At 34.7% G+C, this 16,962-nt stretch overlaps 1 protein-coding gene across 1 annotated transcript; it reads left to right on the forward strand.

The window, feature by feature from the left end:
* The first annotated feature begins 12,134 nt into the window (after nt 1-12,134).
* Nucleotides 12,135-13,767, forward strand: LOC116167943. The gene is made up of 2 exons (XM_031483566.1): nt 12,135-13,197; nt 13,244-13,767. The coding sequence occupies exons 1-2, from the start codon at nt 12,135-12,137 to the stop codon at nt 13,765-13,767; spliced, it is 1,587 nt and encodes a 528-aa protein (XP_031339426.1).
* Nucleotides 13,768-16,962: the final 3,195 nt, after the last annotated feature.

Here is a 16,962-nt window from a genome sequence, read left to right on the forward strand (position 1 = left end):
TGGAATTTAAATCTTTTAAGCTTTTATACAAAAGCTCGAGGTTTGCGGTTTGATTGATTTGTGACGAATTATCTAGTATAGTTATAATTCACTGTGGAAATGATTTCCGTTACTGGAATCCGAATCAAACAAAATCTCCACAATGTCGATCTGTCGGTCGGTCTCTCTGTACTCTCATTTCCAGCGAAACGGCCGAACCAATTGGAACTAAATTTGGGACACATACTCTTAAACATAAAAGGGAGAGCTTTAAAGGATCTTTTTAATTGAACTATGTCGCGTATGGTTTCCATTAGACAAACAAGAGCTTTGTCCAGGAAAATTAGTCGTTTGGTGGCAAATAAATATGCACAAGCTGAAACTAATTTTAATCTACAATGGAGAACCGAAAACCCATGAAATTGTTAGGCTTTTTCTAGGTTTGTACTTAATTACTTACATAAAATTTTATTCCCATTAAAATTAAAGAGCATACAATTTCGCGCCAAATGATCTATTTAAAGTTAAAATCGATTCAACGGTTTAGCCACAATCGATCATCAAAGGTCAGCAATCTATACCAACGTAGCTAAAGAATGAATTAAGCCCTCAAGCCCTTAAGTTTCAACGCCTAGGTATATCTTAAAACCGGCAACTTCAAATGAAAAACCTTACGTATGAAAGTTGTAGAATATTAAGTTCTGTAATTTTCCTTGTGTAGAAATACGTACCTAGAATTATGTTAGGGAATTGAGACATGTCCCTTGCAATCGCCATATTAAAGAAAAGTAAGGGGCTACACGAAACTAATCAGAGGCAAAATTTGTATAAAAATGTTGAATATTTTCCTTGACATTTGATATAAGTATTTTATTGTATCCGCTTTAGAATTGTAAGGTTTATCACAAAATACGATTGCGGTAAGTTTCAGAACTATTGAGGAACTTTTCAGAACGACCAGAACTCCAATCTGCCACAGGGCAATAGTTTTACTATTATTATTTGTTTGCGGGGAAAACTTTATTACCTAGAGAAATTTTTCGATGCTTGAGGTACTTTTTCGGAACCTCAATCGAACTCAAAAATTCTAACCAGAAACTCTCCCTTTAGCACTTGAAATACAAGAAAGGCTCTTAATTTTTTTATTATACGGTTCAACACAAAACTTCATTAAAGAACTTTTTATAACTGAAACTGAAATTTTTTAATGAACAAAGCAAAAAATCCCCCATCTTTCTTAGTAAAAGTCGTCAGCTAAAACCTTAGTACAAAATCTTCTGAGGGACTACCGTCAACCCTAATCAGAACCAAAAAAAATTCTACCAAGGAAATTTATGTAGTACTTGGAATACGAAAATATCTCATTTTTCTAATTATATAAACCTCCATTACGGAAAGTTTTAGAACTATTGAAGGACTGTCCCCAACTTCAGTTCAAACACATACTCTCCAAGAGATTTTATCTGTTTTTTTTAGTGCGAAAAGTAAAATCCACCAGTCAGATCTTTATTATAGAAACTTTCAGAATCCTCGAAGAGCTATCCGGAACTCCAAACAACTCTCAAAAAGTCTGTTCTGATAGTTTAACTTTTGCCGTTGGTGATGTGTTTGGTATTTTGGATAGAATTTAGAACGTACTGTATAAAGTGTGACATGCTCCTTCAAAGACACTGAAACTTTTTTTATCATGAAGTTCTATGCCCTAACTTTTTAAGGAGAAAACTTTATATGAATATAATATGTTCTAAACCTCTTAGTTTTTGAGCTACAGGGTGTTAAAATTTTAAGAAAAAAGCGAGTTTTTTATCATATTTTTTTATCACTCTTATTTTTATGAAATTTGGTACACACCTTTTCATCATTAAGGAGCATTTTTTGACGTAAAAGATTTTCGCCAGTGACGTCCGTACGGGGTTTGAACTGACAATTTTATTTATTAAATTTAGAACATATGTTGATATAAACTTTTCTCCTTAAAATCACCCTGTATTCTCGGCACCCAATTAATTAACACCCTGTATAAAAAAGGCTTATAATTTTTAATATTTCACGCATATTTTTACACATTTCCATAAGAAATATAGTTGGAAGCTTTTTTTTTGGAATTTTTCAGTTCTAGCCATAGTTCCCCATCACTCTACATAAGTGATGTAGCTATTCATTATAAGATTATACTCTAAAACGTATATTTAGGTAACTGTAGTCAATATTGGGAGTTATTTCAGAAAATTTGATGAGATCTTTTCCTTTAATGGGATAATTAGGAACTTTAGAGGTATTGATGTTTTTTTTCTGAACTTCCACTTTAAAATCTATATTATGCCGCTCCTCCAAAACCTATTCGTCTATCTATAATATTATTATAATTTTTAGTTGGACCTCGTAATTTGGTATGTTCGTTGTAAATTTAACATTTGACAAACAAGCGCTAACATTTACCAATATATAGCTCGGTTCGTATTGGACATACAAATAAATATTCATTTTGTTTGTTTTGTTTAAAAGCTGCAATTTTGTACTCCACGGTTTTTGTTGTAAAATGCAATTTTCGAGTTTTTTGCGAATAACCAATTAAAAACGAAGTATTTACAAAAAAATTATAGAACACTAAAATTAATTTATCTATCTATTGCTGACATCAAGTTTTAATAAAAAATTATCAATCTCAGAGATGGGATGCCAACCACTCCCCAGGTTGAAAGTACCCTTTGGCATAATATACATTTTGATCATTGGGATATTCCCTACCTACTGATGTCAATATTTTTTGTTGGTTTTATAGTTATTGCATAATTAAATAAACAAATTTACAAGACGATGCTTAGTCATTCAAACTGGATGACTCCCAGAGCGTTCTCAATTTTTTTTTCAGATGGTGGAACCCTAAGACAACAATTTCCAAAGATTTTCCCGATGATTCTTGCAAATCGACGGACTGTGGAATGTTTTTAGTTAACTAACAAATGGATTAACTATCGAAATAGAATAAGGTAAATTTGGTTGTCTCGAGTACAGTCAAAAACTGATTTCTCGTGAACTATTAATCGGATTTAGACGAATTTTTTTTTTAATATAGGTCTTTGAGAGAGCTTTCCATTATATTTTGGTTCGGATTTTGAAAAAAAAATGCAGAGTCCGTCGATTTGCAAGAATCATCAGCAGAATTGTTGAAAAAGGTTGCTTTAGGGTTCACTAACTGTAAAAAATTTGAAAACCCTCTGGGAGTCGCTTAGTGTGACAAACAAAGCATAGTTTTTTTAAATTGTTTATTTAATTAATCAATGACTATGATACCTACGGTGATCGGGTTTATAATATTGTTTTGTCATCAAAAGAAGTGACCAAATACGGATTTTCAAAAAGATCGGATTAATTTTACTTGCAAAAACAGTGTTAACTTTTGGGATTTCTTTTTTTATATTTTTACGTAAAACACAATAACATTTGAAAATGAACGTTCCTGATCAACTGTATCATTGGGACAATTTTTGGAAATGGTTGCCTTAGGGTTCCACCATCTGTAAAAAAATTGAGAACGCTCTGGGAGTCATCCAGTTTGAAAGACCAAGCATCGTTTTGTAAATTTGTTTATTTAATTATGCAATAACTATAAAACCAACGGTAATCGGGTTTGTCATATTATTTTGTTATCAAAAGGAGTGGCCAAGTACGGATTTTCAAAAAGATCGGATGAATTTTACTTAGTAAAAACAAATGGTTAATTTTCGCGATTATTTTTTTATATTTTTCCATAAAAAAGAATAACATTTGAAAATGAACGTTCCATATCAATTGTATATTATAGAAAATTCGCTCTAAAATAATTCATTTCTCTTCATTTTTTTCGCAATAGTTAACGAGATTATTGAAGTCAAAAGCGAAAAAAACCGACATTTTCCCTTTTTTTTCTTCTTTTTTTGTTTATATATCAATATGTTCAAGCAGTTTCCGGCCAGGGAGGCTATGATTTTTGGATTCAGCGAATTTTTTTACATAGAACACATTTGGTCTCGTTGAGTGAAGTGACAATATCCAGTTTAAACTAGTTTGGAGACTGCATTCCATTGTTTTTGTTTAAGAAAATAAATGAATAACGAAAAAAAATTGAATTTTTTAAATAGTAATGCACAATGACGTAAGACGTTAGCACCCGTGTAGAAGAAATTAATTTTTATTTCAAGCTTTTTGTGATAGATTATGCCTCTGCCGGCAGTTAAAGGTGAATATTTTGAACATTCATTGCGAGGAAATCCATTTTACTGCTCTATTCTTTTTTTCTTCAAGGATTAATACGAAACGTACACGTTCATTTGTTTTATTTTGATGTAGGATATCTGGATTTATCTAATAATAATAATTTTTTTTCAATTTTCTTGAATAAGTGTACTAACATGTTCAGCTCTATGAGTGAGCCTAATAAACAGGTGACCTGCCATTAAAAAAAATTCAATTGTTTATCGTTACTCATCTGTTTTCTGAAATAAAAACAACTGAATGCTGCCTTAGTATGGGAAATAAACCTTCATATAGAAAATGTTGTATACATTCAATATTTACCGAGATATATACTATATTCCATACATAATGGGCACCCTGTAATCTTACACGTCCTAAAAAATCTCGGCGATTGATGTATTCGTTTAGGAGCTGGCCTAATTTGAAAATCATATGTAAAGAATACAGTGAAGTATCCCAGCCTAATGTTTGGTTTCGTTACACTTAGAATCTTGCTAATGAATTGGTGTCACGGTGTGAAAATGATTTCAAAATGTGTCCATCATATGTAGGAGATAAGAAGTGCGTGAAAACAGACAGAACAAAACTCAAACCGTCTTTCCCCAATTGATATCGACAAGGTTTGTTAAATTCGGTGTCGCAAATCTGTTTGAGAAGGGTTTTCCTATTTTATCGGTGACGTTTATTACAGTAAAATATATAAACGTTCCGCTATGGTTTCGTGTGCATATAACATCTAATTCTCATGCTTGGGGTAAAATTAAATTGTTGCGTTTAACACGTTCTTATTTAAATGCTTCACTTCGAAATGTCTGCCGCATTACACCATTTCGAGATGCATGAGAGAATAAACGGCAGAGAGTAATTGCGCGAAAAAAAAGTATATGAAGTGTAATTTCGCGCATTTACCACACAGAACGTTGGGGAGTAGGTGACATTAGAAATGAAACGGAGAAGCCACGGAAAATGAGCGCAGCTTTTAAATCAAGCTCAGACAAGCTTAACGATCGTGTCTCTAATGACATGACACTACATGCAGATTGCGTCTTGTCAGAATCCTTCAACCTTGGAAAGCGAAGCGAAGGTTCGATCCAGTTGGGAACGCTTTATTCAATCCAGCCACGCGTTCAAAATGTTTAAGTACTGCCAATATTTCTACAGTTGATCAAATTTCCTGCGCCAACCATTTTTTTTACGACTTTATCGCTACGTTTTTGTAAGCTTCGGGGAGAAAATCGAATTATCGAATTGAAATTATTTGAAATTCTCATTGAGATTAGGAACTGGTTCACTTAGAACATGGTAGTCGGACGCCAATAATGGTGAGGTGCAAATTGCGCACTGCAACTAATTACAAGACAAAGAGAAATATATAGTGATATTCATTTAGAAGTAGACATAGGGATTTGTGTGAATTGTTTTTTTCTATCTCTATTTTTAAATGACAAAATCTCTTCTGAAGGACGCCTAATTTTATGCAACCTACAACAAATGAAGATGTGGCTGACATATTCATTAAGACTCATTAATATTATTGCTTTGGCTTCTGTATTTTTACCTTCGTTCGTGTGCGACGTATTCAACTGAAGAAAAAGTTGATATAGCCAATTGGTATAGTGCAGGTAGCAGTTGAAGGAACGTAAAAGATTTATTTTCTGTGTTAATCACTTTAAAATTGGTGGTTGTTTAAATGCAATGCACAAGGACGAGAAATTACTCCAAAACTTGTGTAAAAATTACTTGCATACGCTTAGTGCTTGGTTCAAGGACGCTTCACTTGTTCTAAATGCAAGCAAAACCAATTATATTCGTTTTTATCACCCACAAATACCATTAATCCTGTCACTTTACAAATAGAGGAGAACACTCTGCAAGATGTTTCCACCACTAAATTTTTGGGTCTACATTTCGAAAACCACTTAAGCTGGAAAGTACACTGCTCCAAATTCGCAGCTGGATTGAGCTCGGTTAATTACTTAATCAGAAATCTGAGACGCGTTTTAACTCTAAATCATTTAGTTAATATATACCACTCGCTTGTGGAGTCTATCCTACGATATGGGATATTTCTATGCCCAACTAGCATTTTCATATTTTATAATAGTTGCCAAAACGCTGCCGACACAAAAATTATAAAACAGCATTACTCTCAGAAACGTTTTCAAAATACTTATTAAAGAAAGTAAGTAATATTCTAATATAGAAAAATAATGTCCTGCTGTTAATCAGACCGAAACATATGTCAGCTACTGTACAAGTCATTCTGTAACACCTGTAAATACTGCAGCAGAAATATAAAATTGATTGGGGAAGACAACATCTTGTGTTATTAATATTTCAACCCAATTCGAGATCATGGAATTGAGAACGTATTCCAAATTCACAATTTATTAAGTGGACAAGTCAGAAAAACAAGTCGAACAATGTTAATTTTATTATTTTTTTCAATTTTAAATGTCAATCTAGGAAAGAATAGTTTTTAACCTTAAAATTTACAAGATTCATAAAAAACAAAACAATTTTTAATTGCTATTAGTTAGTAGTAATAACATTTTTCTTGTAGATAACTTTGAGAAAGTCCCTGATCAGGGATGAAACGTCAGTTAATTAAATGTCACATATACGAATAGTCTACTCAATGATTAGGACAACCTTCGACAAAATATGTTTCTAAAGAAAAGACTCTAAGAACATCAATATTTGTTAGGAAAACTGGAGAGCAAAACTATATTTTGAATTAATTAAACATCACCTTGACAACACATACAATGAACATTCATGAGCACACCACAAATTAATGAAAATGTAATGAGAGAATTATTGATTTCAACAGTTTAGACATGTATGATGTAAATCAGTTTTCACGACCCTTAAAATGTCAATACTCAGTATTCTGCTTTTAAAATGAAACGCGGTTTGTTAAAGTTAGACATTTCGAACATGTAGTAATTATTTTATAGTCATGAGGAATTCTACCCCTAACCCCAGTAAGTAAATTCATTGAATTTATGACAAAATTGCCACCATAAATTATTAGTATGATTAGTAAACCGATCTATTTGTATACGGGCGAAGAACTTCCATAAGCACTTTGTACTTACACAGATAAATTGCGTTTGAATATTTAAAGCTCAATCGCGAACGATAACGAAGTGAAATATGTGAAAAACAAGCCTTTATACGCGTTAATGACCTTACTTCAGCGTACATTAGATACTCAAGTAAACGAAGAATAGTTTTTCATGCCTGCGTTTATTTCTGATACAGTTCACTACAATTAATTTACTTCCTCAGTCGAAAAGTGACGAGCCCCTAAACGGTATGAAATACCTTACTGCCCCGATCGACTTAATTGTACCACGGTTAAAGAAGACCGATTACCTACCTGTGGTTTGTTAAAAGTTTATGAAAGCTCTTACACTAATATTATTTACAGGATTAGGATTGAGTGTTTACTACATACAAGTAAAGCTCCAAACTTGAACTAATTGAATTTGAAGTGCTCAACCTCAGCATCCAACAATTTCCGTAAAAGCAAGTTAATTATTTAAATGAAATCTTAACTTTGATGGGAAGAAAAGAATGGAAAAAAAGTTTGGACACTCCACATAAAAACTTTCCTCGCGAATTTGATATACACAATTTCCGTTCGGCGCGTTATTTATTTAGGGAACACGTATTTCCGTTGGCAAACTTTCAATTACATATAAGAATACGGAAAATCCTGTCAATCAATCTTTACAGTCGGTGTGATTAACACGAAAACTAATTAGGGCGCGTTGATCACTTAAAATTTAATAGAAATCGTGCAAGCTTCCGCGTATAGATTGCCCTTTATTTTAATCTGAAAGATCTGCTTAAAGCATGCAGATAAAATAAACGGAATGTACCTAATCTTACGGGTTAAGCTAAATTTTATTCATGGTATTATTACGGAGATTAAGTCCTTTATTTTATAACGTTTGCAGCACGGACACGAAACTACGATCGATGTCACTATTATTTGGAAATCTGCTTTGACATTATTCTTAGGTGAAGTGATCGTGAGCACATTAAAGAAATGCGGAGCAGTAAAACAATAAGCCGCTTTGTACTAGGCATTGCAGTAGGCTTTTTCTCTTTTAAATGAAATTATTAACAACGACTAGCTGTAATTCTTTAAATGTAAGTTTTAGGTTGGCGTACACACTGGAAAATTTCTCCTTTAGTTTCTGGAAATTGACTTGAAAATTGGTAATTTTGACAATTGACTGCTTGTTAGATTAAAAACAAGTCTTATATCGTTATTCCGACAATATATGACGAAAAAACTAACATTTTCTAATTTCCCTATGAATTTTTTTAATTATAGAAATAATTTTTTTGTGGCCATAGTCTCTTAACTTCCATTTAACTTTATTTTACACAAATTCGATATTGTGCATGAGTTCGCCAAATCTATATGTAACACTGACCGGCTTCAAAATAGCGAGTTTTGAGAAGTATCTTTTTGTTTATTACTTTTTAAGTCGTAAGTGTTGTTTACAGTAATTAAGGTCATTTGGCTAATCACTGCCCCAACCCTCGGCTGATAATTAATAAAGGAAATGAATAACCAAATGGGCGGCCTTGCGCCGCCCGCTGATATAAACGAAATACCTGTTATCAGTGAAAAAGACCTCGAATCATTCGATTTGAGCAACAAATACACTAGTAATGACAAAGGTCCCTATTTTGTGTACGTCGAACACTTAAATAAAAATATTGGTAGACTTTTTACAATGAAAATAGGATACTTCTTATTAGAAGAAGACACGTTTAAAAATGATATAATTGATATTATATCGGTAGGCGTAAGTAGAGTCAAAGTAATATTTAAAACTTTTTCAGTGGCTAATAGTTTAATACAACACAGTGTTATAATTAAAAACAAATTAGTTGCTTACATACCATCTTTTTTTAACCATCGGAAGGGTATTGTCCGGATGGTCGACACTTTTTTTTCTGAAAGTTATTTAGTCAACAACATCGAATGTGACAACTTCAAAGTAATTAGTGTTCAACGAATGAAACGTAGAATCACAGATAATGAAGGGAATTTGAAGCTAGTAGACAGACAAATGATAATTATAACGTTTCTGGGCAATTATTTACCGCATAAAATAAGAATTAACTTATCAAGCTTTCCCGTTGGCCCATATGTCCAACCTGTTGTTCAGTGCTTTAAATGCCTTAAGTACGGGCATACGGTGAAGTTGTGCAGGACCAGATCGCCCCGATGCAAAATATGTGCTGAAATACACGAACCAAATGAATGGTGTAATGAATCCAATTCGTTTTGTCTATACTGTCAATCAAACGATCATTCTACCATTTCCAAAAAATGTCCTTCGTACTTGCAACAACTCAAAATCAAAAAAGAAATGGCAACGCAGAATATCTCATTTAAAGACGCGGAAAAAATTGTCAACAATCCTTCCTATGCGAAAATTTCAACGCACAACCAATTTGCGATCTTGAACAATGAAACAAACTTTCCTTCATTACCTCCCACTAACACGCAAATTCAACCCAAAGTGGTTATCCGAAAACCAGTCCAAAATAATCCTGTAGTTAAGAAACGCAAACAACGATCTCCCTCCCCTACTCCTTCAGTTTCATACAAAAAAATTTTTCCAACAAAAGAAACAAACCTATTCCCCTTAATCCATACAGAGAAGAATTTATCCAATATAAAGAGTCGATTATAGAAAAAATTACAATGTTTGTACAACAAAATTTCAGAACCAAGAACAGTGGTCTTTCAGGTGTTTGCGATATTAAAGAATTCGTAGCCAATATAATAGAAGTAGACAAAGATAAAATGTCAGACACAATTAGTATCAGTGATAATGAATCCAACGACCAGATCACTTAGGATTCTTCAGTGGAATATTCTGTCATTCAACAAACACAAGCCCAATTTAATAAATTACATTTCTCAAAATCCAGTTGATATAATAATTCTATCCGAAATATGGCAAAAAACGGCAATAATAAAAGTGCGTGGCTTTTCCTCCGTACAGGCAAACAGAACTGATGGCAGGGGAGGAGTAGCGATTCTTATAGCAAACAATTTGCTTTACAAACAAATAAGCATTAAAAAAACTTTAACCAGAGTATAGAAGTGTGCGCTGTAACACTAGAACAACCAAAAATATCTATTGCGTCAATCTATAAAACTCCAAAACAGAACGTAGGCATTGATGACTGGGAAAACGTATTTTCACAATTTTCAGGGGACGGACTAATTTGCGGAGACTTCAATTGTCACCACACACTGTGGGGTTCCTCCCAAGATTTAAACAACGGAGTTAGCCTTATTCGAGCCCTGGATAATAGTAATCTAATTGTGCTTAATGATGGTACACCCACCCGAACTAGCAGACCAAATGAAGGCCCATCTGCTGTAGATCTGTCAATCGCATCTCCCAATCTTATCGGTAAAGTTAAGTGGTCCGTTCTAGCGGATAGAATGGGATCTGACCATTTCCCTATCATGATGAACTATAATTGTGACTATATCCCTCAGGTAATAAATCCGTATAGCAAATGGAAGGAAAATTCCGTAGATTGGTCCATATTTCAACATACCTTAAGCAATTTACTACTCCAATTAATCCCTTCAGAATCGACCTCTTTGTCGGATTTCATATCATTAATCGAAATAGCTGCCAGCAAATCCATGAAAATTAAAACCCCATTTGTACCTACTACTCCACGGCCTTATTGGTGGGACGAGGAGTGCTCTCAAATAGTCGCGGAACGGAGAACAGCGTACAAAACATATAACCATACGTCTAACTGGGAAAACTATATCAATGTTAAAAAAATTCGAGCTCAAACTAAACTTTTATTTAAAAGAAAAAACGAAACAAAATGGAGAAACTTCTTGAACAGTTTAAACAAAAATACTCCCTCGTCTAAAATATGGTCCTTCATCAAAAAAGTGTTTAACAAAAAATATGCCAGTGCTAAATCAAACATACCATTAGAAATGATAGACAGTTTATTAAAATATTTTGCCCCTGATACTGTGGTTTATGTTCAGACTGATTTCCCGCTACAAAAAAATGAGTTCATGGAAAAAAAATTTAACCTTGCGGAACTAGAATCGGCGCTAAACATAACGCGAAAAACTGCTCCCGGTAAAGATATGATTACCTACAGTATCTTAAAAAATCTCCCTCAAATTGCAAAAGAGAAGTTGTTAGACTTATATAATGATTGGTGGATGAAGGGCGTAATACAAGATCAACTTAAGGATGTGGTAATTACCTTAATACAAAAGCCTAATAAAAATCCCAACTTACTCTCTTCATACAGACCCATCTCATTAACGTCATCCATATCAAAAACATATGAACGCATAATAAAGTCGAGGCTAGATTGGTATCTAGAACATTATACTAAATTACCATCGACCCAGTACGGATTCAGAAGGGGCATGGGCACAATGGAAGCTGTCGCCCATTTAGTGGCTGATATTCAATGTGCATTTTCAAAGAACTACTACGCAGCGTGCTTGTTTCTTGACCTAAAAGGGGCATATGACTCTGTTGATCTGAACAGGTTAGAAGAGAAAATGATAGGTTTAAAAATCGGCTCCAGAGCGACTGCTAATGTAGGAGATCTTTTCAGAAATCGGAAAATTTACATTAAAGACCAAAACAATAATTTACATGGACCTAGATGGGTCAATCTTGGGCTACCTCAAGGGGCGGTTCTGAGCCCCATACTTTTTAATGTTTATACTTACGACATTCACAGGTTACTAGACCCCAAGATCAAATGTATACAATACGCTGATGACTTCTGCTTCTATACCGTGCAGGACTCTTATGGCGTTTGCATCAAAGAGCTAAAATATTAAAAACTGGTTAGGGGAACACAATCTTAGCATGTCACCTGAAAAGTCAGCTCTTGTTCTCTTCACCCGACACAGACTACACACAAGCACTAGCGTCAAGATGTGCGGGTTGGACATTCCAATAAAAAAAGATTATAAATATTTAGGAATGGTCCTAGATAGCAAGCTTATATGGAATAAGCACATCGAACATATAAAGAGCAAATGTGACTATGGTACTAACATGCTTAAATGTGTCATAAAAACCAAGTGGGGTGCAGCTCCTGTAATTGCTCTGCAATTCTACAGAGCATACATTCGCTCCATATTGGATTATGGTAGTCCTTTGTACGGGGTGGCGGCAGTATGTCATCTGCGTGCTGTCGACAGAATTCAATATAATGCATTAAGAATCTGTATTGGAGCTATGAAATCTTCGCCGGTTCAAGCGATTTTAGTGGAGGTTCAGGACCCGCCACTGTATATAAGACGCAACTATCTAGCTTCCAAGGAAGTCATTAAACTTAAAACCTTTTCTTTCAACAGTGCAATCATGAAAAGTGTATATCAACTCGCAATTAATAACCTAACTTCAAACTACTGGAAGTTCAAAAAAGGACCTATGTTGGCAGAAGCGTTCATAAATACTGAAGTAGATGTAGAAAGTAAATATAGCAAACTTCCAATTTACGATCTTGACTTCGACGCTATCATGTTCAGACCGACTGTTATATTCCCAAAATACAACGAAAGTAGCGCGTACAATAAAGCACTTCTGCGATCCATACTGGGTCGATACAATAACTATATGAACATTTATACAGATGGATCGAAATCCTCAAGCGGGACTGGACTGGCGTTTCTCGTTCCAAATACCAATCTTCATTATAAATGTAAAATTCCGGAATCATGTTCCATATTCACTGCTGAAACGTTAGCCATAGACAGGGCGTTAAAATGGCTTATAGAAGTCAATATTTCACAAAACGCGGTTATTCTGTCTGACTCTAAATCCGTTCTTGCTGCACTAACTAATCTAAATTTCTTTAAAATGGGTAATTCAGAGATCATGTGTCAACTAAAGCAACGCATATTTACATTAGAAACCTCAAAACGTAATATTGTATTTGGTTTGGGTTAAGGGGCATTCGGGAATTGCAGGAAATGAAAAGGCAGACGAACTTGCCAAAGAAGCTGCATCGGGAACTAAATTATTCAAAATTTCGCCTTTTTACGACCTAGTGAATTCGGCAAGGAAGAACATGAGATTAAGCTGGGATCTTCATTGGCAAGATTTTACGACAAAGTCCAAGAACCATTATACCTTGATACACCCCAAGGTACCATGCAAGACACCACATATTTCAAATTTCAATGTCACCAGAAAATACGCGGTCTCAATCACTAGATTAAAACTTAACCACGGGAAATTCCCCGCTCACCTTAATAAAATTGGCCTAGCCGAGTCGCCCTACTGTTCATGCGATAACTTGTCAATAGGTGATTTAAACCACATCTTCTTCTCATGCAAAAATTTTATCCACGCCATTAAACAACTGCAAGAAATTCTGATAACAAATTCAATTCCTCTACCGGTAAACATAACGACATTACTTGATACTCATAACAAAAACATATTTGATGCTCTGGTCAATTTCATGAATAGCATTCAAATGGACATTTAAAATTAGTTCGCGTTAATTATAAAACCAGGGAACATAACAAAAGTCTGTGGCAAACGGATAACATCCAATGCCAACCCTTACTACACACACACACACACACACACACACACACACACACACCAAAAGAATCGGGAATCGAGTAGGAAACAGAAATATCGGCACCCGTATCATCCAAAAAACGACTTGTTTTCCTGTTGGCGGCGCAATATGTTCATTTCAAACCTAACTGCTTTCCTGCCGGCAGCCCAATCATATGATATGCCAAATCCACTTGTTAACAAGGCACGTGGTGTGAAAAACCACAAAAATATTGTCTAATAAAATAGCTTTTATCCCAACTTTGCACAAGAAATCGTATACAAAATACGAAAAAATGACCAACCTTGTTTGTAGTTGTATGACCTACTCTACAAAAAGGAATTAGAAGTGATTTAGGTACACTGAAGTAACGCTAACGTCTCACTGCAGCTAAAACTACGTAATTTAACAGTGGTTTCATGTTCTTTGTTGAGAAATAGTAAACGACGTAATTGAAATTGTTCCGTAGAAGAACATCTGTTTAGATTTTCAACACATACGGTTTCTAGATTCGTGTAGCGTGCCAAAAACGAACAAAATCACAACACAAATCTAATTAGTTATCATACAAATGTAAAAGCAAGCGAGACTTAGATCTAATAAATTTCCAACTTTAGAGGGTAGAACGTTTAAGGTTTCCATTGGGAAGAACGTCTGGATAGAATTACTAAATTATGGATAATTAACACTGCACATGAGAATTACAGGCTGAGACGGCTGTAAACAAGAACCCAAGACAAACTTTGAGTTAGTTAATGCTGTTGAGTGGAGAACAATAGAATTCGAGGCTATTGTGGATCATATACAATGGCACCTACCTTGTTCGGAAAGTGTATTTTAGAATACTTGATTACTTCTCAAAGGGGTCGGCGCGTATTAGTAATTCCGTATTGCGGCGAAACTATAATTTTCATCTTCATACTCGACCCGGATTAAAAATTGCATTGTTTACTGATTAAACAGATGCCGCCACTTCTAAACTTTCCAGGGTTGTGTTTCCGGCTTCGTCGGAAACCTAGTCATACCCTTTCATTTTGGCGTATCTCGTTATACACGTTTGTAAGTTAAATTTTTATACGGCACGCAAACAAGGAAGGTGAGTTGCGATAGTAAAAAAATTTCATTAAAACTTTCTCACAGCAAGAGTTTGTTCTCGAGTAATAAATTTTATGCGATTAGGCTCATTTACTAAATGCGGCTACGATAGGGATAGCGTAAATGCGTTGAGTGAATATGATTTACATAAAATGCTGTAAGTTTTGGGGAAGTCTGAAGGAGATATCACATGTCTTAAAATTGAATTAGAAAAGAATAAAAGGAACGACAGATTTCTGCGGGCGGATTTCGATTTATTTATTTGCAAGAGAATAAACGTGGGGGTAACTTTTCGATGCACCACCTTGTATTTCTGGGTTTCTCTCTCTGGCATACATAACGGTCTATTTTTCGTTATTAAATTTAATTTAAATGATGAAGCATGAATGACAATAAATAAGAATTTAGAAACTTGTCCATTTATCGCAATGTGGAATGTAGATAAGAACGTCACGCGTTGCAGACTTGATTTACGTTTGAAATGTGTCCAGTTTTAATTGAAACGTTAGTTCAGGTGTGTGATGTGTAATACAGATTTCCCATTTCTCAACGATCTGCTTTCTTCTCAATGGTAATCATCTTCTATAACTATTTTGCGTTTTGATATTGTTAGCTGGTAAAAAGTGAGTAGGGTTACATGTACCTATATAATAGCCTTCTTATCCCGTAGTCGGACTTTTTTTGAACGCTTTGTTCCAGAAGATTCTTTAAGGAAAACTGGTTAGTGGTTGACTTTTTCGATCACCTTCTAATATAGCGAGTGACTCCTGTATTTTGCACATAAGTAATTTTTATGTAAAGGTACATGGATAATTTTATCAAAGTTTTTGGAGTCAATTGGAATGCCAGTGCTAATCGTTGATACATTTGCTAGGTCATTTTCAATGTTTCTTAAATAACTGCTTTTACGTGACCGTTTTCAAATTTAAATCAAGAGATATCCGTTCAGACCGATGGCTGATCTTTATTTAATTTTGCAACAGCTCCCTTTGCCGTTGTCACAGGCAATGGTTCAAAATATTCCGGCTGTATTGCACCCTCAGCTAGCCCCTTAGTAGGTAGTATAGGACAACGGCAAAAAATAGCATGTAAAATTTTCAAGTTCAGCAGTGGCGGGAGAAATCACTCCCTCCAGAATAATGGGGTCGGAAAAGAGATGAAGATGAACACCTTCACCCAATAAAGTACACAACTCCGACAGGCACAGAGGGAATTTTGCAAGCCATTTTTTTACCGTTGTTCTACTACCAACTGCGGGACTAGCTGTGGGTGCAAGATAGCCGGCATTTTTTGCGCCATTACCTGTGCCAACTGCCAAGGGAGCTGTTTTAACTCTCCGCCAATCCTTGTAGAAGATGAAAAGGAGAATTATTTTTTATATTTGCCTTTTTTGGCATAGAATGAATGGACTATAACTACGGAAATCAAGTGGGTAGTGATTGGACATTCTGTTAGTCCCCTTTACCTTTCTATTGCTATGATCTTGAGGATGCGGAATATGCAACTTTTTCCTAAGAACTCTGTAATCTCATGATAGGTTCTTCCTATAAATATAAGTGCAATTCGCCTGTTATATGGTATTCTGCTCGGAGGTTGGGTATGACGATATGTTTGTATTTCTGTTATCCCATTACTAAAGTTTCGTTATAAATCCATTCAGTGCCCATACTTTAGTCAATGTGACTGCTTCATTTAGTACCCTGTTTTTACCAACTCATAATAAAACACTTATTGTAACGGATGGTTACAAATAAAAGGGTGGTTCGGTCATTCTGACCCGAGTAGGGGTGAATGTTACAAAGGAGTGAAGATCGCAAGCTCGTGGTGTAAATTCTTCTAGCTATTTCTTCGTCCTGTGTGCTGTTATAGGTAGTACTTTTGGAGCTTATCTTTTTGTACCTTTACTTCTTATTAATTGTCAAGAATTAATACGCTTTTATTCGTATTAAGTTTTTTTGTTATATAAACAAAGGAAATATAAAAAAGCTAAAGAGCTAAACTCAGGGAAAGGGACTACATTCA

This window comes from Photinus pyralis, unplaced genomic scaffold (genome assembly GCF_008802855.1).
Source record: "Photinus pyralis isolate 1611_PpyrPB1 unplaced genomic scaffold, Ppyr1.3 Ppyr1.4_LG4, whole genome shotgun sequence".
Classification (NCBI taxonomy): Eukaryota; Metazoa; Arthropoda; class Insecta; order Coleoptera; family Lampyridae; genus Photinus; species Photinus pyralis.

Coding starts and splice junctions, on each gene's coding strand:
- LOC116167943 (XM_031483566.1), top strand. CDS start 12,135: ATGTCACCTGAAAAGTCAGCTCTTGTTCTCTTCACCCGACACAGACTA. Junction 13,198..13,243: donor TACATTAGAAACCTCAAAAC/GTAATATTGTAT, acceptor CGGGAATTGCAG/GAAATGAAAAGGCAGACGAA.